At 31.1% G+C, this 18365-nt stretch overlaps 13 protein-coding genes and 24 non-coding genes across 37 annotated transcripts, besides 1 other annotated feature; all 37 read left to right on the forward strand. All coding sequences in view use genetic code 5, as the record gives it.

The window, feature by feature from the left end:
* Positions 1–477, forward strand: ND6 (NADH dehydrogenase subunit 6). Its single transcript has one exon. The coding sequence runs from the start codon at positions 1–3 to the stop codon at positions 475–477; it is 477 nt and encodes a 158-aa protein (YP_009827043.1).
* A 15-nt stretch (positions 478–492) lies between these two features.
* On the forward strand, positions 493–556 carry trnK(ttt). Its single transcript has one exon. It is a non-coding gene; the product is annotated as a tRNA-Lys (tRNA).
* Positions 557–559: 3 nt separating this feature from the next.
* On the forward strand, positions 560–622 carry trnV(tac). Its single transcript has one exon. It is a non-coding gene; the product is annotated as a tRNA-Val (tRNA).
* Positions 623–630: 8 nt separating this feature from the next.
* Positions 631–694, forward strand: trnF(gaa). The gene has a single exon. It is a non-coding gene; the product is annotated as a tRNA-Phe (tRNA).
* On the forward strand, positions 694–755 carry trnW(tca). Its single transcript has one exon. It is a non-coding gene; the product is annotated as a tRNA-Trp (tRNA).
* Positions 755–815, forward strand: trnR(tcg). The gene has a single exon. It is a non-coding gene; the product is annotated as a tRNA-Arg (tRNA).
* A 2-nt stretch (positions 816–817) lies between these two features.
* On the forward strand, positions 818–881 carry trnL2(taa). The gene has a single exon. It is a non-coding gene; the product is annotated as a tRNA-Leu (tRNA).
* On the forward strand, positions 881–945 carry trnG(tcc). The gene has a single exon. It is a non-coding gene; the product is annotated as a tRNA-Gly (tRNA).
* Positions 946–956: 11 nt separating this feature from the next.
* trnQ(ttg) lies at positions 957–1023 on the forward strand. The gene has a single exon. It is a non-coding gene; the product is annotated as a tRNA-Gln (tRNA).
* Positions 1024–1033: 10 nt separating this feature from the next.
* On the forward strand, positions 1034–1099 carry trnT(tgt). Its single transcript has one exon. It is a non-coding gene; the product is annotated as a tRNA-Thr (tRNA).
* A 5-nt stretch (positions 1100–1104) lies between these two features.
* On the forward strand, positions 1105–1171 carry trnS1(tct). Its single transcript has one exon. It is a non-coding gene; the product is annotated as a tRNA-Ser (tRNA).
* On the forward strand, positions 1172–2024 carry COX3 (cytochrome c oxidase subunit III). Its single transcript has one exon. A coding segment is annotated over exon 1 (853 nt).
* Positions 2025–2087, forward strand: trnA(tgc). The gene has a single exon. It is a non-coding gene; the product is annotated as a tRNA-Ala (tRNA).
* Positions 2088–2108: 21 nt separating this feature from the next.
* Positions 2109–3677, forward strand: COX1 (cytochrome c oxidase subunit I). The gene has a single exon. It carries the CDS (start codon positions 2109–2111, stop codon positions 3675–3677), a length of 1569 nt encoding a protein of 522 aa, YP_009827045.1.
* A 47-nt stretch (positions 3678–3724) lies between these two features.
* trnL1(tag) lies at positions 3725–3787 on the forward strand. Its single transcript has one exon. It is a non-coding gene; the product is annotated as a tRNA-Leu (tRNA).
* Positions 3788–4702, forward strand: ND1 (NADH dehydrogenase subunit 1). Its single transcript has one exon. The coding sequence runs from the start codon at positions 3788–3790 to the stop codon at positions 4700–4702; it is 915 nt and encodes a 304-aa protein (YP_009827046.1).
* A 74-nt stretch (positions 4703–4776) lies between these two features.
* Positions 4777–5790, forward strand: ND2 (NADH dehydrogenase subunit 2). Its single transcript has one exon. It carries the CDS (start codon positions 4777–4779, stop codon positions 5788–5790), a length of 1014 nt encoding a protein of 337 aa, YP_009827047.1.
* trnI(gat) lies at positions 5791–5854 on the forward strand. Its single transcript has one exon. It is a non-coding gene; the product is annotated as a tRNA-Ile (tRNA).
* A 13-nt stretch (positions 5855–5867) lies between these two features.
* trnP(tgg) lies at positions 5868–5931 on the forward strand. Its single transcript has one exon. It is a non-coding gene; the product is annotated as a tRNA-Pro (tRNA).
* Positions 5932–5968: 37 nt separating this feature from the next.
* CYTB (cytochrome b) lies at positions 5969–7111 on the forward strand. The gene has a single exon. The coding sequence runs from the start codon at positions 5969–5971 to the stop codon at positions 7109–7111; it is 1143 nt and encodes a 380-aa protein (YP_009827048.2).
* A 9-nt stretch (positions 7112–7120) lies between these two features.
* Positions 7121–8339, forward strand: l-rRNA. The gene has a single exon. It is a non-coding gene; the product is annotated as a 16S ribosomal RNA (ribosomal RNA).
* A 276-nt stretch (positions 8340–8615) lies between these two features.
* trnM(cat) lies at positions 8616–8681 on the forward strand. Its single transcript has one exon. It is a non-coding gene; the product is annotated as a tRNA-Met (tRNA).
* Positions 8682–8699: 18 nt separating this feature from the next.
* On the forward strand, positions 8700–8761 carry trnY(gta). Its single transcript has one exon. It is a non-coding gene; the product is annotated as a tRNA-Tyr (tRNA).
* A 5-nt stretch (positions 8762–8766) lies between these two features.
* On the forward strand, positions 8767–9634 carry HRV07_mgr01. The gene has a single exon. It is a non-coding gene; the product is annotated as a 12S ribosomal RNA (ribosomal RNA).
* A 109-nt stretch (positions 9635–9743) lies between these two features.
* Positions 9744–10022, forward strand: ND4L (NADH dehydrogenase subunit 4L). Its single transcript has one exon. The coding sequence runs from the start codon at positions 9744–9746 to the stop codon at positions 10020–10022; it is 279 nt and encodes a 92-aa protein (YP_009827049.1).
* A 24-nt stretch (positions 10023–10046) lies between these two features.
* ATP8 (ATP synthase F0 subunit 8) lies at positions 10047–10214 on the forward strand. The gene has a single exon. It carries the CDS (start codon positions 10047–10049, stop codon positions 10212–10214), a length of 168 nt encoding a protein of 55 aa, YP_009827050.1.
* A 5-nt stretch (positions 10215–10219) lies between these two features.
* ND4 (NADH dehydrogenase subunit 4) lies at positions 10220–11578 on the forward strand. The gene has a single exon. The coding sequence runs from the start codon at positions 10220–10222 to the stop codon at positions 11576–11578; it is 1359 nt and encodes a 452-aa protein (YP_009827051.1).
* Positions 11579–11588: 10 nt separating this feature from the next.
* trnS2(cga) lies at positions 11589–11651 on the forward strand. Its single transcript has one exon. It is a non-coding gene; the product is annotated as a tRNA-Ser (tRNA).
* A 16-nt stretch (positions 11652–11667) lies between these two features.
* trnH(gtg) lies at positions 11668–11729 on the forward strand. The gene has a single exon. It is a non-coding gene; the product is annotated as a tRNA-His (tRNA).
* A 9-nt stretch (positions 11730–11738) lies between these two features.
* Positions 11739–11802, forward strand: trnE(ttc). Its single transcript has one exon. It is a non-coding gene; the product is annotated as a tRNA-Glu (tRNA).
* A 121-nt stretch (positions 11803–11923) lies between these two features.
* ATP6 (ATP synthase F0 subunit 6) lies at positions 11924–12583 on the forward strand. The gene has a single exon. It carries the CDS (start codon positions 11924–11926, stop codon positions 12581–12583), a length of 660 nt encoding a protein of 219 aa, YP_009827052.1.
* A 59-nt stretch (positions 12584–12642) lies between these two features.
* On the forward strand, positions 12643–13047 carry ND3 (NADH dehydrogenase subunit 3). The gene has a single exon. It carries the CDS (start codon positions 12643–12645, stop codon positions 13045–13047), a length of 405 nt encoding a protein of 134 aa, YP_009827053.1.
* Positions 13048–13085: 38 nt separating this feature from the next.
* On the forward strand, positions 13086–14783 carry ND5 (NADH dehydrogenase subunit 5). Its single transcript has one exon. It carries the CDS (start codon positions 13086–13088, stop codon positions 14781–14783), a length of 1698 nt encoding a protein of 565 aa, YP_009827054.1.
* Positions 14784–15010: 227 nt separating this feature from the next.
* trnC(gca) lies at positions 15011–15072 on the forward strand. The gene has a single exon. It is a non-coding gene; the product is annotated as a tRNA-Cys (tRNA).
* Positions 15073–15080: 8 nt separating this feature from the next.
* Positions 15081–15142, forward strand: trnN(gtt). The gene has a single exon. It is a non-coding gene; the product is annotated as a tRNA-Asn (tRNA).
* Positions 15143–15238: 96 nt separating this feature from the next.
* COX2 (cytochrome c oxidase subunit II) lies at positions 15239–16033 on the forward strand. The gene has a single exon. The coding sequence runs from the start codon at positions 15239–15241 to the stop codon at positions 16031–16033; it is 795 nt and encodes a 264-aa protein (YP_009827055.1).
* Positions 16034–16042: 9 nt separating this feature from the next.
* trnD(gtc) lies at positions 16043–16107 on the forward strand. The gene has a single exon. It is a non-coding gene; the product is annotated as a tRNA-Asp (tRNA).
* Positions 16108–18365: a D loop (control region).

Raw genomic sequence — 18365 nt, forward strand, 5'->3', positions numbered from 1 at the left:
ATGTTTGTTCTGTTTTTTCTTTTGAGAGTTGTAAATGTCGCTTTAGAGTCTTCGCATCCTTTGGTTATGGGTATAGGTTTACTGGTTTTAACAGTTATAGCGGTAAGGTTGGTGGTTTGATATGGAAGGTTTTACGGTTTTAGGTTGTTTATGGTAATGGTTGGGGGAGTTTTAGTAGTTTTTTCTTACACTATTTCTTTAGTGCCTTATATTAGTGAGAAAAAATCAAAAATAAGGTCTGAAGTTAGAAATTTTTATGATTTCTTAATGGTGGTGTTAGGTTTAGGTTTTTTCTGTTTAGTGGTTATTGGTCTCACAATAAAGGAAAATTTAAGGAGATTTGGTTTATTTAGAAATATGTTTTATTATACAGAGGATTGGTCTTTAGCTACGGTATGAATAAGAATTTTATTGTTTTTGGTAATAATTTTTTGTGTTAATGTTGCTGGTAATTATAAGGGGGCATTGTGTAAATAGGTGTTAATTGTTTGTTTCTATAGCTATTAATAAGTGGAGAGCTTTTAACTCTTTGATACATATTAAATTATGTTGGAGACATTAAAAGGTAGCATATATTAATGTGTTTTGCTTACACCAAAAAGAAGACTTTCGTTCCTTTTATAAGCTAAAGTCTTAATAGTTAAAGTTATAATTTAATCTTGAAGCGGTTGAGGTGGATAAAATCCTTGGGACAAAACTTTAAGTTATTGAGACTACAATATTTCAAGTATTGAAGAGGTTATTACCATGTTTTGGATAAGTGGCGTAATGAGCGTGTACGATTTCGGGTCGTAAGGAACAGTTTGTCTTATCTTGTGCTAGAGTGGCAGAAATATGCGTCAAATTTAAGCTTTGAAGATAAGATCTAATCTTCTTTGGTGCAGTGATAGTATAATTATAGTATGTTTGTTTTCCAAACAAATGGTTTCGGTTAGAATCATTGTAATTCTTTATTAAGTAAAATGGTGTAATGGCACATAAAAATTTGGGTTTTAAAGAAGTTAATCAATTAGCTTTTTACTAAGATAATGGGGAGTTAATAGTTAAAATGGTTATAATAAAAATTTTGTAAATTTTAGTTAGAAAATTCTTTAACTCTAGTTTGAGAAGTGTTGGTCATGAAGAGACTTCTAATCTTTTTCATAAGCAGTTCGATTCTGTTTACTTCTTTATGGGACGTACTGGTTTTCAATTGGTTGATATTAGTCCTTGACCTTTAAGTGCCTCTTTTAGGGCCTTGGGTTTAACGACTGGTATGATTTCTTTATTTTGTGAGGGTTTAAGGAGATTTGTCATTGTTCTGGGTTTAGGATCGTTTTTATTATTAGTTATTACTTTAGTTCGATGATGAGGTGATATTATTTTAGAGAGGACTTTTCTTGGTTGTTATAGAAGGTACGTGGTGCGTAATTTGCGTTGTGCTATGTTTTTGTTTATTTTATCCGAGGTTTTCTTTTTTGTAAGGTTTTTTTGGGCATTTTTTAATGCTAGGGTAGGGGAGTTGTCAATACAGGGTGTTGGGTATTGACCTCCAGTAGGGATTAATCCTATTTATCCTTGACAGGTTCCTTTTTTAAATACTATTGTATTATTAAGTTCAGCTTTAACAGTTACATGGGCTCATAAGGCTGTCAGGGTTCATAACATGTCTGTATATATTAGAGGATCTCCTAAATATATGAGATTAAATAGAGAACAGTATTGAAATTCTGGTTTAGTGGCCTTAGGTTTGACTGTGTTTTTGGGCCTTTTCTTTACATATCTTCAGGCTACTGAGTATTATATGACGTCTTTTTGTATTAGGGATAGGGTCTATGGTTCTACTTTCTTTTTGCTTACTGGGTTTCATGGAATGCATGTTATTGTTGGTACTATTTTTTTGATTGTTTGTTGATTTCGATTGTACTTGTTACATTTTAGTTATCGGCATCATTATTTTGGGTTAGATGCAGCTGTATATTATTGACATTTTGTTGATGTAGTGTGAATTGGTGTATTTGCTTCTGTTTATGTGTGAGGTTACTGGTATAATATTTTAATAAAAAAGTTAAATTTGCGTTTTAAAATTAGGGTTTCTCTTTATACTTCTGGCTTTATCTGAAAGTAAAGTGCTTATACTTAAACGGTGGTTTTTTAGAACTAATCATAAAGATATTGGAACTTTGTATTTTATTTTTTCTATTTGGGCAGGTCTAATGGGTACTGCTTTTAGTGTTATTATTCGTATAGAACTGGCTATACCTGGAAAGATGTTAGATGATGGGCAGTTGTATAATTTAATTGTTACTGCACATGGTTTAGTAATGATTTTTTTCCTAGTTATGCCAATAATGATTGGAGGTTTTGGGAATTGGTTGGTTCCTTTAATATTAACTATACCTGATATGGCGTTTCCTCGAATGAATAATCTGAGTTTCTGGTTGTTACCAGTGTCAATGCTTTTGTTATTAGGTTCTGCTTATGTAGATGGGGGAGCTGGAACAGGGTGAACTATTTATCCTCCGCTGTCTAGGGCTCTTTCTCATTCTGGTAGCTCAATGGATTATGTTATTTTTTCTCTTCATGTGGGTGGTGCATCTTCTATTTTGGCGTCAATTAATTTCGTTAGAACTAGTTTCTTGATGCGTCCGGGTGTTATGGTGTTGCTGCGTACTAGAATGTTTGTCTGATGTGTAGCTGTAACCGGGTTCCTTCTTATTGTAGCAATGCCTGTTTTGGCTGGGGCTTTAACTATACTTTTAACTGATCGGAATTTTAATACTTCTTTTTTTGATCCTGTAGGGTTAGGTGATCCTATTCTTTTTGTCCACTTGTTTTGATTCTTTGGTCATCCGGAGGTTTATATTTTAATTTTACCGGCTTTTGGGATTATTTCTCATGTGGTAAAAGTTGGTAGAGGAAAGTATGAGTTGTTTGGAAAGGTTCCTATAGTGTATGCGGTTTTGTCTATTGGTGTTTTAGGTTTTATTGTTTGAGGACATCATATATTTACAGTAGGAATGAACGTGGATAGTCGTGCTTATTTTAGAACGGTTACTTTAATTATTGCTATTCCTACTGGTGTAAAAGTGTTTAGGTGAATCGCTACGATAATGGGTGGTTTAGTTAAGAACTGGGCTATAATGTACTGGGCAGCTGGATTCTTGTTTCTTTTTACTTTGGGGGGTTTAACTGGGATTGTTTTGGCTAGTGCATCTTTAGATGTGGTTTTACATGATACTTATTATGTAGTGGCTCATTTTCATTATGTATTGAGAATAGGGGCTGTTTTTGCTATGTTTGCGGGTTTTCACTATTGATATCCGATGATTACTGGTTTAGGTTTAAATCCAGTTTGAAGAAAGGGTCAGTTTTGGAGAATGTTTGTTGGTGTAAATTGTACTTTTTTTCCTCAGCATTTTTTAGGGATAAGAGGAATGCCTCGTCGATACCAAGATTATGCTGACAGTTTACATGGGTTTAATATGTTTTCTAGTTGAGGTTCTATTGTGTCCTTGGTTAGGTTATTTCACTTTTTATTTATTTTATGGGAAAGTTTGTTGAGGCAACGTTGTTTAGTGTTTGCTCAAGTTCTAAACACGGAGGTTGAGTGGGCTTTCAAGGGTTTTCCTTTAAGGTTCCATAATCGTTCTCAAAATTGCTTTGGTTTTTTCGGTAAAGGAATTATTAAGGGATAATGAGGTAGGGTTTAATTTGGTGGTAAGCTAATTGTACTAAATATAAGATTGAAGTGGCAGATAAATGTATTAAATTTAGGTTTTAAGTATGGGATATTTCCCCTTCAATAATTAGTATAATTTTAACTAGTATTATTATATTATTAGGAGTTGCTTTTTATATTGTCACTGAGCGGAAAGGGTTGGGTATGGTTCAATTGCGTCAAGGACCTAATAAGGTGGGTATGAAAGGAATTTTACAACCGATTTCTGATGGGGTAAAACTATTTACTAAAGAGGTGAGTGTTCCTTTTTCGGCGTCTAAGGAAATATATTTTCTAGGACCCTTTATTTGTTTTTTGTGTGCTTATGCGATGTGATTAATTTTTCCTACGACGTTTAGGGTTGTAAATTTTGAAATGGGTTTTTTATTCTTTCTTTGTGTTTCTTCATTTAGGGTGTATGGAGTGTTTTTGGTTGGTTGGGTTTGTGATTCTCGGTATGCGTTCTTAGGGGCTATGCGGGCTGTTGCGCAAAGTATTTCGTATGAGGTGTTTTTGAGTACTTGTCTGTTTTGTCCATTGGTTTTAGTAGGAAGTTTTGATTTAATAAAAATGCGAGAGTTTTCTTTTTTAGTATTTTTTATTGGTCAAGAACTTTTAATTTTGTGAATTATTTCTATTTTAGCTGAGACAAATCGAGCTCCTTTTGATTTTGTTGAGGGAGAGTCGGAACTGGTGGCCGGGTATAATGTTGAATTTGGAGGTATAGGATTTTCTTTGTTGGCTTTAGCTGAATATAGAAATATGTTTTTTATGAGAATACTGACGGCGATTATTTTCTTTAGAAGAGTTATGGGTTATAGCGTGTTAGGAGATTTAATAATAGCTGTGATTGTAGTAATGATTAGATATTTTGTTGTATGGGTTCGTGGAGTTGTGCCTCGATTTCGATATGACTTGTTAATAAAACTATGTTGGCAGATTTTATTGGTTATTAGATTGGCTTTGCTTATATTTTATTCTTGTGTGTTAGTAAGGGTTTAATTATTATAAGATAAATGTAAAACTTGGTTTGAGTGGAAAGCATTATAGTTTTCAATAAATAAAAGTTGCATTATATGGTTTTTTATAGGGTTTCTTCTGTTTTAAGTTTAAGAATGACTTTTGGCGGTATTTTGATTTCTTTAGTAAGATTAAATATGCTGGGGCTTTGAGTGGGAATTGAAATAAATTTTCTAGGGGCTATTTGTTATATAAGTGGTGTTAGTTTAGATGAAGGTGAGAGGATAATGAAATACTTTGTGGTTCAAGTAATGGGATCTTGTTTTATAGTGCTGGGGTTATTAATAATAGTTAATTTTTGTTTAGAGAGTTTTGTTCTTAAATTAATTATTGTTGGGACTTTGTTAAAATTAGGAGTTTTTCCGTTTCATTTCTGGGTTGCATCGGTAATAAGGGGGCTTTCATGGTCTGGGTGTTTCGTAGTTTCAGTGTTGCAGAAATTTGTTCCTTTGTGACTATTAAGAAATTTATGTCTAGTTAAAGAAGAGTTGAGTGTTTTGGAAATTTTAGCGTCTTTAACGAGTGCGGTGGGTTGCTTAGGGGGTTTAGGGGTTTTGAGATATCGAGTGTTACTTGCTTATTCTTCCTTAGTTAATTTAGGTATTTTAGTAATTCTTTGTTGTGTTAGGTTGAGGGTGTTTTGGTTTTATATGGGTTTTTATTTATTATTGAATTTATTTTTAATGGTAAGGTTGTCAAAATTAAAAATTTATTTTTTCTTGGATCTTGTGAAAGAAAAAAGGATAAGTTATTTTAGTTGAGTATGGTGAACGTCTTTGTATTTTTTTTCTTTAGCTGGTTTGCCACCTTTTTCTGGTTGTGTACTAAAAGTTTATTTTTTACTAAATTGTTGAAACTGTTTCCCTGTTGGTTGTATAATTTGTATTTTTAGATCTGTGGTTAGCTTATATTTTTATTTGAGAGTAATCTTGGGTTTCATTATTTTCTGGGGAAAGAGATTATCTAATGTAACAGCAAAAAATAGAATAGATATGTTATTAATTGTAAATTTGAGAATTTTTGTAAATATTGTTTTAGGTTTTATATTATTCTTGTGGCAAGGGGTGTAAGACATTATGCCAGAAAAATGGGTTACTTTGATGAAGTAAAATATGGGTCTATTCTCTGATGTTTATTAGCTGGTGGTCAAAATATAATTTAAAATAAAATGTTAGCTTTGGGAGTTAAAAATGTTTAATAAACTGTTTTGAAGTAACAAATGTTAGTTTACTAAGTATAAATTTACTAATTAAATATAGAATTCGAAAAAGAAACCGATTTTTAAATGTTTTAGCTCCTGTGCTTTATGATTTGCCGGCCCCAGTAAATTTAACTATTATATGAAATTTTGGGTCTTTATTAGGGGTCTGTCTTATTATGCAAATTTTGACAGGTTTGTTGATGGCTGTTCATTATACTCCACAAGTGGAGCAAGCTTTTGCTAGTGTTGTTCATATTATGCGTGACGTTGAGTTGGGTTGGTTGATTCGAAGGTTGCATGCTAATGGAGCATCTTTTTTCTTTATGTGTATTTATATACATATTGGTCGAGGTATTTTTTATCACTCTTTTTCAATAAAGCATACTTGAATGGTTGGGTGTACAATTTTAATTCTTTTAATGGCAATTGCTTTTACTGGTTATGTGTTACCTTGAGGTCAGATATCTTTTTGAGGGGCTACTGTTATTACTAATTTGTTTAGGGCTATTCCTTATGTTGGTCCTGGTCTTGTTGAATGATTATGAGGTGGTTTTTGTGTAGGTGATGCTACTTTGAAGCGGTTTTTTGTTTTTCATTTTTTAGGGCCTTTTTTACTATTAATTTTGGTAGGAATTCATATTGTGTTTTTACATGATACAGGTTCTGGAAATCCGTTAGGGGTAGAAAGTGATATTGAGGCTATTCCGTTTCATAGTTATTATATTTTGAAGGATTTAGTGGGTATAGTTGTTATGTTAGGGTGTCTTTTTATGGTTTGCTTGACTATGCCAGATATTTTCTTGGATCCGGTAAATTTTATACCTGCGGACCCAATAAGAACTCCTTTGCATATTCAACCTGAATGATATTTTCTGTTTGCTTATTGTATTTTACGAAGAATTCCTAATAAGTTGGGGGGTGTTGTTGCTTTGGGAATATCTGTAGTTATTTTATATTTTCTTCCGTTTTACCCAAAGCCTTTGTGTCGGGGAATTCAATTTAATCCAGTGGCGCAGTTTTTGTTTTGGGTGTTTGTAGGAAATTTTATTGTTTTAACTTTCATCGGTAGTTGTCCTATTGAGCCACCTTTCGAGATAATTGGGCAGCTGTGTAGATTCTTTTATTTTTTGTTTTTCGTTCTGTATCCTATTAGTTGGTTTATGTGAGAAAAATTGATTTATAGTTTGTAGTTTAGTTTTTATAAAATTAGTTTATTATTTATTATTAAAGAAATAGCTTTAGGAATTTGATAGGAATAATTGAATTAAGAGTGTAAAAATTTTTGTGTTTTGTTTTTTTTGTATCTTAATTTATAGAGGGATTAAAAAGAGTTTTGTTCCTGAAAATCTTGGTGCGACTGTTTTGATATTTTTTGTTTCAAAAAAATTGCAAATAAAATAGTAGAAATGAAAGGTTTTTCGGAAAGGTTGATAGCTGGTTTAAAGGGAAATATATTGAAGTATAGGGATAGGTTCTATATAATTGCTGCAGGGTTATATAGGGTATATAAATTACTGTTTATAAGTATTTTTATAATGCCTATTACTTGGACTTAGAGGGATTAGCTTCTTAGTGAACAAATTTAGATTAAATACAAAGTAAAATTAGTATTGTTTATCTTATAAAATTTTATTAATAAAATAGTATATATTGTGAAAGTTTTTAGTACCTTAATAGTGTGAGTAAATTTTTTTCGACGAAGTTAGTATAAAATTAGTAGGTATAGTATATTAATTAACTTATGTTAAAATTTTGTTATGACAAGATTTAGGTTTATGTGTAATATTGTATAAAAGAACTCGGCAAAAAATTTTACGCCTGTTTAACAAAAACATGGCTCTTTGGTGTTAGAAATAAAGAGTCGGACCTGCCCGGTGAATGTAATAAACGGTTGCAACGAGAGTTGTACGAAGGTAGCGTGATAAGTTGTCTTTTAATTGGAGAATGGAATGAAGGGTTTGACGTGAAATTTCTTTTTTTATAAAAGGTACTAAAGTTTCCTTCTAAGTGAAAAGGCTTAGGTTTTTGAAAAAGACGAGAAGACCCTGTCGAACTTGATTAAGAATTACTGGTTATAGATATTTAAAAGTTTTATTGGGGCAATATTAACTTAAAAAACAGTTAATTTATTCATAGATCCTTTTTGAAAGAAAGAGGAAAAAGTTACCGCAGGGATAACAGCGTTATTTCTTCTAAGAGATCTTATTGAGGAAGAAGTTTGCGACCTCGATGTTGGATTATAGAAACTTTATGGTGCAGCAGCTATAATTGTGAGACTGTTCGTCTTTTAATTCTATACATGATCTGAGTTAAAACCGGCGTGAGCTAGGTTGGTTTCTATCTTTTTTTATTATTTTCATTGTACGAAAGGATCCGAAAGTAAAGTGTTACTTTGTTGAGTTAATATAACAAATTAACTATGTGTTTTTATGTAATGTAGTTGTTTAAGGAGTCAATTTAAGGTTTTATTAAGATTAATTTGAAGGTTATTCTGGGTCTCAAAACGCGTTATTTAGAGTGTTTTTGACTCCTATTTTTCTATATAGTTTTTATGTTTTTACTGGTTTTTGGGGGCTGAAAAATATGATAAAAGAAGGAAACGAGTTATGCTTTATTTTCTTTTTTATTGGCTTTATGTGAGTGAATTTGGATGCTTTTATTAAAGCAAAGATTAAAAGATTTTTTAGGGTGTAGTTGAGAATAAACTAAAAAAGTTGTTTGGTTCATACCCAGAATATAGAATTAATTTTCTTTCTCATAAAAGATAGTAGTGGTAGTGAAGGGACGTCTGTTGAGGTGCTAAGTTGTAACCTTAGTTATGGAATATTTTCTTTCCTTTATTTATATTTATATTGGCCTATAGTATCATGTTGGTTTAGTTTTTAATTATACATGGTATTTGAGGAGTGTTAAGAGGAGATAAAATAGGTGTTTCTTTTTTTAATAAAAATTAGAACTTAAAATATAGTCCTTGTTAGTATAGCTATTATTAGGTATTTAGTTTCTTAACTCCAGTAATTAATATTGACAAAATATAGAAATATAGAGTAATTAAATAAATAAGAGAGATGAATAATAAAGTGCCAGCATTCGCGGTCAGTCTTTATTCTCAAATTAATAGGTTCGTGAATAAGTTAAACTGAATAATAATTGTAATTGATAATATAGATGGGTGAAATCTCTATACTATTAATTTTTTAATTAATTATAACGTTAAATCTGTTAAGGCTGTTTAGAAGACAGGGATTAGAGACCCCTTTATTAATGCTTTTCTATGAAGTTCACGAGTACTACGAGCAAAAGTGCTTAAAATTCAATGAGGTTGGCGGTGCTTTATATCCAGTTTGGGGAACTTGGCGTTTAAATCGATGATCCTCGAAAATTGTACCTTTAGTATTCTTTGTATACCGCCGTTGAAGTTGATCTGTTTGAGAAAAGATTTTAGCATAAAACAAAATAAATTAGTAACGTTTATTTTGTAAAAATTCAGGTACACGTGCAGGTTCTAAAGGGATTAGCTGAGTTACAATTATAAAATAATGCGAATTATTGGTTTAGAAACCGAATGAAGATGGACTAAATAGTAAAATTTTTTATAGAAGAAATTTGAATAGAGTAAGTAAAGTGCGTACAAATCGCCCGGCACCCTTGAATATTCAAATTAAGGTAAGTCGTAACATAGTAATGCTAACAGAAGTTGGTGTTAAATTTTAGAATGAGCTGTGATTAATTATTTAGTTTTTAGCTAAGAGTAATTTCTTGAAAGTTGAGCAAAAATTAGAGTTTTGTATAAACTTGAGGTTAGTTGGTTTATTTTAAAATATGTTGATAAGCGTTTGTTTTTTTTCTTTGTTGCAATTATTTTTTCAAATGAAATATTTTATGAATTTGTTACTAACTTTTGAATTATTGACTATTTGTGTTTTCTTAATATGTGTGTATCTAGGTAATGTTAGTTTTTCGCTTGTGAGTGTATATTTTTGTGTACTTATTTTGTGTTTAGGGGTTTCTGAGTCTGTGATGGGGCTTGCTATTTTAGTTAATTGTTCTCGTTTTAGTGGTAAAAGGACCGTAAAGTCTTTCAGGTTTTTAGGTTTTTAATGTGGTTATACTTGTTAAATAATAATCAAGTGAAGGGTGGTGAGTGGTAGAATTAAATTAAAGTTAATACAATTGACTATGCCTCAGTTTGCGCCTATATTTTCTGTTTTATTATTTTCTTTTTTGTGGCTTTTTTTTTGTTTCGTTTTGTCAATTTTATGGTGAGCTTCTAAGCGGTCATATAATTTCTAATTGTAATTTCATACTTATTATTAGTTAGGTTAGTCTATTTGCTTCTAGGGTTTGGTTTTCGGTTTGGTGCGTGGGTAGTTTTAGTTTGTGGTGTTAGACTAATATTGTCTGAAATTGGGTCTGTACTGAACTTTTATGTACTAATGAGAGAGTGGGTAGGTATAGATAGTATGTCTTTTATTATGGTTGTATTGAGAGTTTTAGTTTTTATAATTAGGTTGGTTAGTAGGTATAAGGACGTAAAAATTAATAAGGGAGAAAAGGAAGTCAATGGAATTAGTGCTGTTGAAGCTATTAACATTATTGTTTTTGGGAGTATTATGTTTTTTAGGGTTATCAGGTGAATAGATTTTTATTTTTTTTTTGAATTTTCTTTAATTCCTACATTTTTTTTGATCTTAAAATGAGGTTATCAACCTGAGCGGTTGCAGGCGGGTGTATTAATGCTTCTTTATACTGTTTCAGCTTCAGTTCCACTTATAATTGGATTATTGAGGTTATGGTGGGATTTAGGGAGGGATAATATGCTTCTAGTTAAGATAAATGGAAGGTGTTTATTTCATTATTCAGATTGAGTTTGAATTGTTCTTTTCTTGGGTTTTTTGGTAAAACTTCCTATTTATGGTGTTCATGGGTGGTTGCCTAAAGCCCATGTTGAGGCTCCTTTGAGGGGATCAATGTTATTAGCTGGAGTTTTATTGAAGTTTGGTGGTTATGGGTTGATTCGATTTATTTGGTTTTTCAAGTGAAGTATATCTGAATTAATTTTATTTCTGTTAGCTTTAACTTTATGGGGAGGTGTACTTAGAAGTTGTATTTGTGTATGTCAAAGAGATTTGAAATCATTAATTGCTTATTCTTCTATTGGACATATGGCTATAAGTTTAGGTGGTCTTTTAAGATTTTATCCTTTGGGAAAAATAGCTTGTGTTTGTTTATTATTTGCTCATGGTTTGTGTTCGCCAATTTTGTTTTCTTTGTCAGCTAGTACTTATGATTTTGTGGGATCTCGAAATGTAATTTTGAGAAAAGGGATATTACGCAGTTTCCCTATTTTTAGGGCATATTGATTTATTTTTTGTGTAGTTAATATGGGGTTTCCTCCGTCTCTAAATTTTATTAGAGAGGTTTTTTGCGTAGGAAGGATACTATGACTAAGGGTTATTTTTTGTGTGTTAGGTGGAATCATGTGCTTTATGGCTGGATGTTATTGTTTAGTTCTTTACTCTTTAGTAAATCATGGGGGTGTGAGAAATATAATTAATTCTAATTTTGGAATAAGAGGTCGTTATTTAAGTAGCTGTATTTTTATTAGAATTATTTTATTAGTTGGGTTTTTGTTTATAGATTATTTTTTTGTTTAAAGATATAATTGGCTTTACTGGAATATGGTTACCTTGAAATTAACTTAAAGATGTTCGATTCATCTAAAAGCTTAGGCTTAATATAAATGGTCGGTTTAGTTTATATAAAATGTTGTTTTGTGGTAACAGAGAAAATCGTGTTTAACTGATAGAGTAAATATTTTTTATAGTGTAAAAAACACATCAATTTTTCGTGTTGAAGATGGGTCTGATCTCTGAAGTTTAATTTGGAGTTATTAATAGTAACTTATAGGTGTTCAAATCATCAGTAAACTAATTATAAGAGATTTGTTTAGGTCATTTGATTATGCGTGAGGTGGAGGATTTTTCGTTTTTTCTAGAATAATGTGGGTTGGGAGTGTATTAGTACCTGTTTATGCACTGTGTTTTATGGTTTATTGAATAGCACCGAGCTATTTGGAAGGGGGTCTAATATCTATAGTGAAAGGTTTTGTTTCTGGTTTACCTCCGAAAGTAAAAACCATGGGTGGTAGAGCTCATCTCTTTGTTACATTGTTATTAGTTTTAATAATGTTTAACATTGGCGGTGTTTTTCCTTACAGTTACCCTGTTATAGCTCATTTTATTGCTTCAATAAGTTTTGCTTTACCTTTTTGGTTTATAACTTTTATTTTAAATTTTAACCCTAACTGGAGTTTGTTTTGATTAATTAGAATTCGTCAAGGAGGGTCTTTAATGCCAACTGCTATAGCTATAATTTCTGAGTGAGTAAGTTTAATTGCTCGTCCTGTTACTTTAATGTGTCGATTAAGAATAAATATTATTGTGGGTCAACTTGTATTAAAACTTGTATCTTCCTTGAGTGTAGGAATTCTATATCCTTTTGGTATTTTTAATGTGTCTGTTTTTGTAGGTTCTTTGGTGTGGTTACTTATCACTTATTTTTTGTTTGTAGTTGAATTATGTGTAGGGCTTTTACAATCGTTTATTTTTGTTGGACTTTTGGTTTTTTACGTTTATGAAGTGGTAATAAGACCTGAGTAAATAGTGTTTATAAATTAAAAATAAATATAAATTTGGGCTTTTAAAATTAATTTAAGTAAATTGAGATTTTTATTAATAAAAGTGAAATTCTAGGATGCTTAAAGTTGGGTTTTGGATTGTTGTGTTTTGTGAGTATGGTAGGATTATTGTTATTGTTTTTGGGTTTTGTGTGTGGGCAAAAGTGACGGTGTGAGTGGCAAAAGTTGACTGCTTTTGAGTGCGGTTTTGATGCTTTATCAAGAACACGTAGTTCATTTTCGATGCGGTTTTTTTTGTTAGCGTTGCTTTTTTTAGTGTTTGACGTAGAAATTGTTCTTCTTTTTCCTTATATTTTTAGGGTAAGTATTTCATGAATTAAAATAAGTTTATATAGAAAATTATATTACTTTTCTTTTTTACTTGTTTTGGTTTTAGGGCTTATCCATGAAATAAATGAGGGGACGTTGGATTGAAAGTTTGATTAGTATATTATCTGTATACTTGTAAATTATAGTTAGAATATATTGTTAATTTTTATTTAATTGTAGGGGTATCCGTTAGGTTATACTTTTCTTTTTTTGTCATTGGGGTACTTGTATTAAAAGACATTGTGGGGAATGGCGTTTCGTTAATTTTAGAGTGGAGGTTTAGTGAAAATTTTTTGGTTGAATTAAGCTGTCCTCTAGTTTTAGATTTAGTGAGTTGTTTATTTTCTATAGCTGTTCTTTTTATTTCTGGTTCTGTTATTATATTTTCAGGATTTTATATGTCCCATGAAAGGTTTTTATGTCGTTTTGTTTTAGTGGTGCTTTTGTTTGTATTGTCTATATTATTTCTAATTCTGTTTCCGAATTTTTTATTTATGATAGTTGGTTGGGATGGATTAGGAGTAGTTTCTTTTTTATTGGTAGTATATTACATAAATAATGACTCTTTGTCAGCGGGAATGATTACTGCTATTAGAAATCGGGTTGGTGATGTTTTGTTTATTATTATATTAGGTATGATGTGTTGTTTTATAAGTTTTAGATTTTCTAGAGAATATTTAATTGGTTTTTCTAGGGTTAGGGTTTTAGTTTTGTTTGGGTCTATAACTAAGAGAGCTCAGATTCCTTTTTCAGCTTGGCTGCCTGAGGCAATAGCTGCTCCTACTCCTGTTTCGACTTTAGTACATTCTTCTACGCTTGTAACTGCTGGTGTATACGTATTAGTTCGATTTAGTGATTTGTTAAGAGAAATAAGTTATTACCTGCTTATTCTTTTATCTATAATGACGGTTATTATGTCTGGTAGGGGGGGAATTGTTGAAGTAGATATAAAAAAAGTAGTAGCTTTATCAACTCTTAGTCAAGTGGGAATAATAATATTTGCTATTAGGCTGGGTGCCATTACTATAGCTTTTTTTCATTTATTGGTTCATGCTTTTTTTAAAGCCTTAATATTCATGTGTGTGGGGGGAGTTATCTTTTATAGCGGTGGAGTTCAGGATGCACGGTGTTTGAGGGGTTTGTGAATAAAGATGCCATTTACATGCGGGTTGTTACTGTTTACTAATTTGTCCTTAATAGGTTTTCCATTTATGTCCGGGTTTTATTCCAAAGAGATGATTTTAGGAACGTATTTAAGGGAAAATTGCTCTGTTTTAGGGTTTGTTATTCTGTTTTTCTCGTTAGTTTTTACTGGTTCTTATTCTGTTCGAATAATACTGCTTATAATAAGTTCAACTCAAGTTTGTCCTTTGAATCATTATAAGGAATGTAATAAATATTATATTACTTCTTTAGTGTTAATGAGTAATGGGGCCGTATTTGTGGGACTATTGATTCAACTTTTGGCGAAAGAGATAGTTTTCTTTGTTCTTTTAGACCCTGTAACTTTTTATAGGTGAGTGTTTTTAATGGGATTTTGATTTGTAAACATAGTTGTTCTTTTACTTTTAAGCTATGAAAATAATAAGTTTAAAAGTCTTTTGTATTGAATAATAAGGAAAATATGATTTTTGAAAGATATAAGTGGTAATTTAATTAGAAGAAAAAGACTATTAAGGTTTTCTAAGTTAGTAAGATTTGTTGAAATAGGGTGAATTCGAAGACAGATTTGAGGGAGGGGGCTCAAACATATAGTTTTTGAAAAAAGTAACACTGTTCGAAAACTAAATTTTCATTCGTTGGGGCTTGTTATAATGGTGTCCTTGTGTTTATGAATCGTTGTGCTGGTTTAAATATTTATCTATATTGTAACTTATAAAGTTTCATTTTGATAAATGCTTGTTTGTTTATAATATAGAAATTAGTATGTATATTTATATATATACTAAACTCGTTAGTACACTATTAGTTTTTGTAATTTTATTAGTTTTAAGGATTAAGAAATATAATAAAATGTGAAAATTGGATAGTTTTAATAGTTTACTTATGGTAGATAAGTTTTAATTGAAATAATTCAGATGACCTTATAGTTTAATTAAAATACTAAATTGCAAGTTTAGAGATAGGGAGGGCTTGGGGTTTAAAAGAATTGAGCTTTAGTTTAAATAGAATTTTTGATTGTTAGTCTAAAGGTGTAGAAATACAGGTTCAGTTGAGTTTTTGAAATCAATATGGTTTTAATGATCCAGCTACTGAAATAGCTGGGCAACTTTTTTTATATCATGATTTAGCTATAGTAGTAGTAGTTATGGTTTTATCTTTAGTGGGATGATTTTTGGGTGTAATATTGATAAGTGAAGCTTTTTTCGGTGGAAATTTAAGACGTTTTATTTATAAAAATGAAGCGTTGGAGACGTTTTGGACTATTGTTCCAGCGGTATTTCTAGGTGGATTAGGTTTTATTTCTCTTAAAAACCTATACAATATAGAAGTAGGTGATTGTGTGGCTCATACTGTGAAAGTAACAGGGCATCAATGATATTGAGAATATCAGTATGAGTTAAACTTTTCTAATGAAGTGTGTAAATCTGAACATGTTAAATTAATTAATGATGTTATATATAGTTGATTGTCGGGAACCCAAAATAACAAAAATGATAGGGTTCTTTTAAGGGTTATTGAACTTTTCATTAAGGGAGATTGATTTGTTAAATATGATTCTTATATTGTGCCTGAGTCTGAGTTGTCTTTAGATGAGTCAGATGTTTTAAAGTTTCGTAACCAGTGGGTTGATAATAGATGTTTGTTAGCTTGTAATAAAAAAAATGAGGTCTTAGTGTCTACTGCGGATGTAATACATAGATGAGGTGTTTCAGAATTGGGTGTAAAAGCTGATGCTGTTCCTGGTCGTAGTAATGCTTTAGGGATTGAACCTATTTTACCTGGGGTGTTATTTGGTAATTGTTATGAGCTTTGTGGAGAAGGACATAGACAAATACCTATTGTAGTTACTGTTAGGGAATATATAAATGTAATTTTATTATTAAAAAATCAAATTTTTAATGCAGAGTTTTTTGAAGAGTTTTTGGATAGATTAATTTAGAGTTACAATGGTAAGGTAGTTTAAATAAAATATAAGATTGTCATTCTTAAAATACATCTGGAGTGTTCTTACTTTATATATGTATATAATAATTGTTTGTTGTTATAAATGTAAATTTATTAATATATGGTTAGATTTATGATTTATACTAGTTTTAAGAACTAGAAGAAAGGTAAAGGATAACTATTTTTTATTTTATTGGGATTTGTTGATAAAATATTTGTGTCTATGGACTATTATATTAATGGTTTGGTAATTTGGGCTTGTGAAAGTAATTTTAATTTTAGTAATAGGGTTAGTTTTACCTTATTAGTTAAAGTAATCAAGTTTTTATTCGGGTTATAAGTGGGTTTACTTAGGTTTTATTTTTTTTTATTTTTTTGTGGTAAAATTGTTTGGTGCTGGTTTAAGGTGTTATCAAAAATGGTTTAGGGAGGTTATTTTGGGTCTCCAAAACGCGTTATTTGGGGTATTTTTGACCCTTATTTTTTCTTTTATGGGTTTTTGTGTTTTTACTGGTTTTTGGGAACTGGAGAATATGATAAAAGGAGGAAACGAGTTATGCTTTATTTTCTTTTTTATTGGCTTTATGTGTAAGAAATACAGAAAAAGTTGAATCAGTTCCTAGTTAGTTTGTTTAGGTTGTAAGTAGACTTATTTTTGTTTGATTTATGATGTTGTTAATGTAATTTAGTATATATATATATATATAAAGGTAGGTGATAAAATGGAAAAACTGATATGTAATTGAGAGAGTAATTGAAGGTAGGTCCTTCGCTTTTTATCATCTTTAAAGTTTGGTTTTAGCGCTAAGATGCGTTGAGACTTCTCTCGAAATTCAAGACCGGATCAAAGGAGGAAATTATTATGTTAGTAAGCTTTGTAATTAGTGCGCTAATTTATTTGTTAAACACATAGTAAAAGTATGCCGTTACGTATGGCGAGTGTCTTAGGGTCATGTATTTATGTGGTATATGGCCCGATAAGTGCCGACTTTAGGGATCCCAACACAAACCCATGGTCAAGATAAAGTATAAGGAAAGAAGAGGTGATGATGGATAGTCTGAATTATTACACTGATTTAGATGTAAAGTCACAATTGCAAGGAGCTTCAAAGAAGCGGTAATAAAGGGCCGGGGGGGACGCCTTCGCAACCAACCACCATGATGAGGGGGATTTAGCGGATTTAATGTTATTCTAATGTAAGATCTAGATTGCTAGTATTTAGTGGACGTTACTTGTACGCTGATTGGATAAGTTAGTTATGTAAGCAGGTTTGGTACCTGTTAGTGCTAATCTCTATTTCTAAAGTTGCCCAAGTGTAATTGGGCATAGAGCGAGCTGGCCGTGCCTGTAGGTAGCGTTTGTTTTCTTCGTAAAGTGGTAAGGGGTTGTATATTTATGCAATTAGGGAATAGTCACTTGAAGTATAATTAAATTGCCTTAATGGGGGGGGGATTGGGGGGGGGTCCCCAATACTCACTCGTATTGGGCACCTAAATAATAAATATTTAGATTATACTATACGCATATAGACATATGCGTATGCTTGCATATGGATATGTCTATATGTATATAACCTTATATACCAATCTTTTGAGGCCTCAAAAGATTGGTATTTTAAGACACTTGAAAAAAAAAAAAAAAAATACTGGGTTGTACTCTACTGAAATTAGATATAGATAAGAATGACTGTCTGTTATTTGAGAAATTTTATGGATGACAGGACTTCCAAATAAAATTTCTCTTACAGTCATTCTTTGATTATATCTAATTTTAATAGAGTTTTATAAATGTACCGTAGGTACATAATATTAAGTTAATGGGTAAAAATGGTTAATGGGTAAAAATGGTTAATGGGTAAAAATGGTTAATGGGTAAAAATGGTTAATGGGTAAAAATGGTTAATGGGTAAAAATGGTTAATGGGTAAAAATGGTTAATGGGTAAAAATGGTTAATGGGTAGTTCTTTCCTTTATGAATTTTTGTGTTTTTATTAAAATGGTTTAGGAGGTTATTTTGGGTCTCAAAACGCGTTATTTGGGGTATTTTTGACCCTTATTTTTTTCCTTTATGGATTTTTGTGTTTTTATTAAAATGGTTTAGGAGGTTATTTTGGGTCTCAAAACGCGTTATTTGGGGTATTTTTGACCCTTATTTTTTTCCTTTATGGATTTTTGTGTTTTTACTGGTTTTTGGGGACTGGAAAATATGATAAAAGGAGGAAACGAGTTATGCTTTATTTTCTTTTTTATTGGCTTTTGTGTAAGAGGATTTAGGTAAGTAGTTTTAAGTTTTATGGTTGGTAAATTATTAAAATGTGGTGATAGAA

The sequence above is a fragment of the mitochondrial genome of Mercenaria mercenaria (genome assembly GCF_021730395.1).
Source record: "Mercenaria mercenaria mitochondrion, complete genome".
Lineage (NCBI taxonomy): Eukaryota > Metazoa > Mollusca > Bivalvia > Venerida > Veneridae > Mercenaria > Mercenaria mercenaria.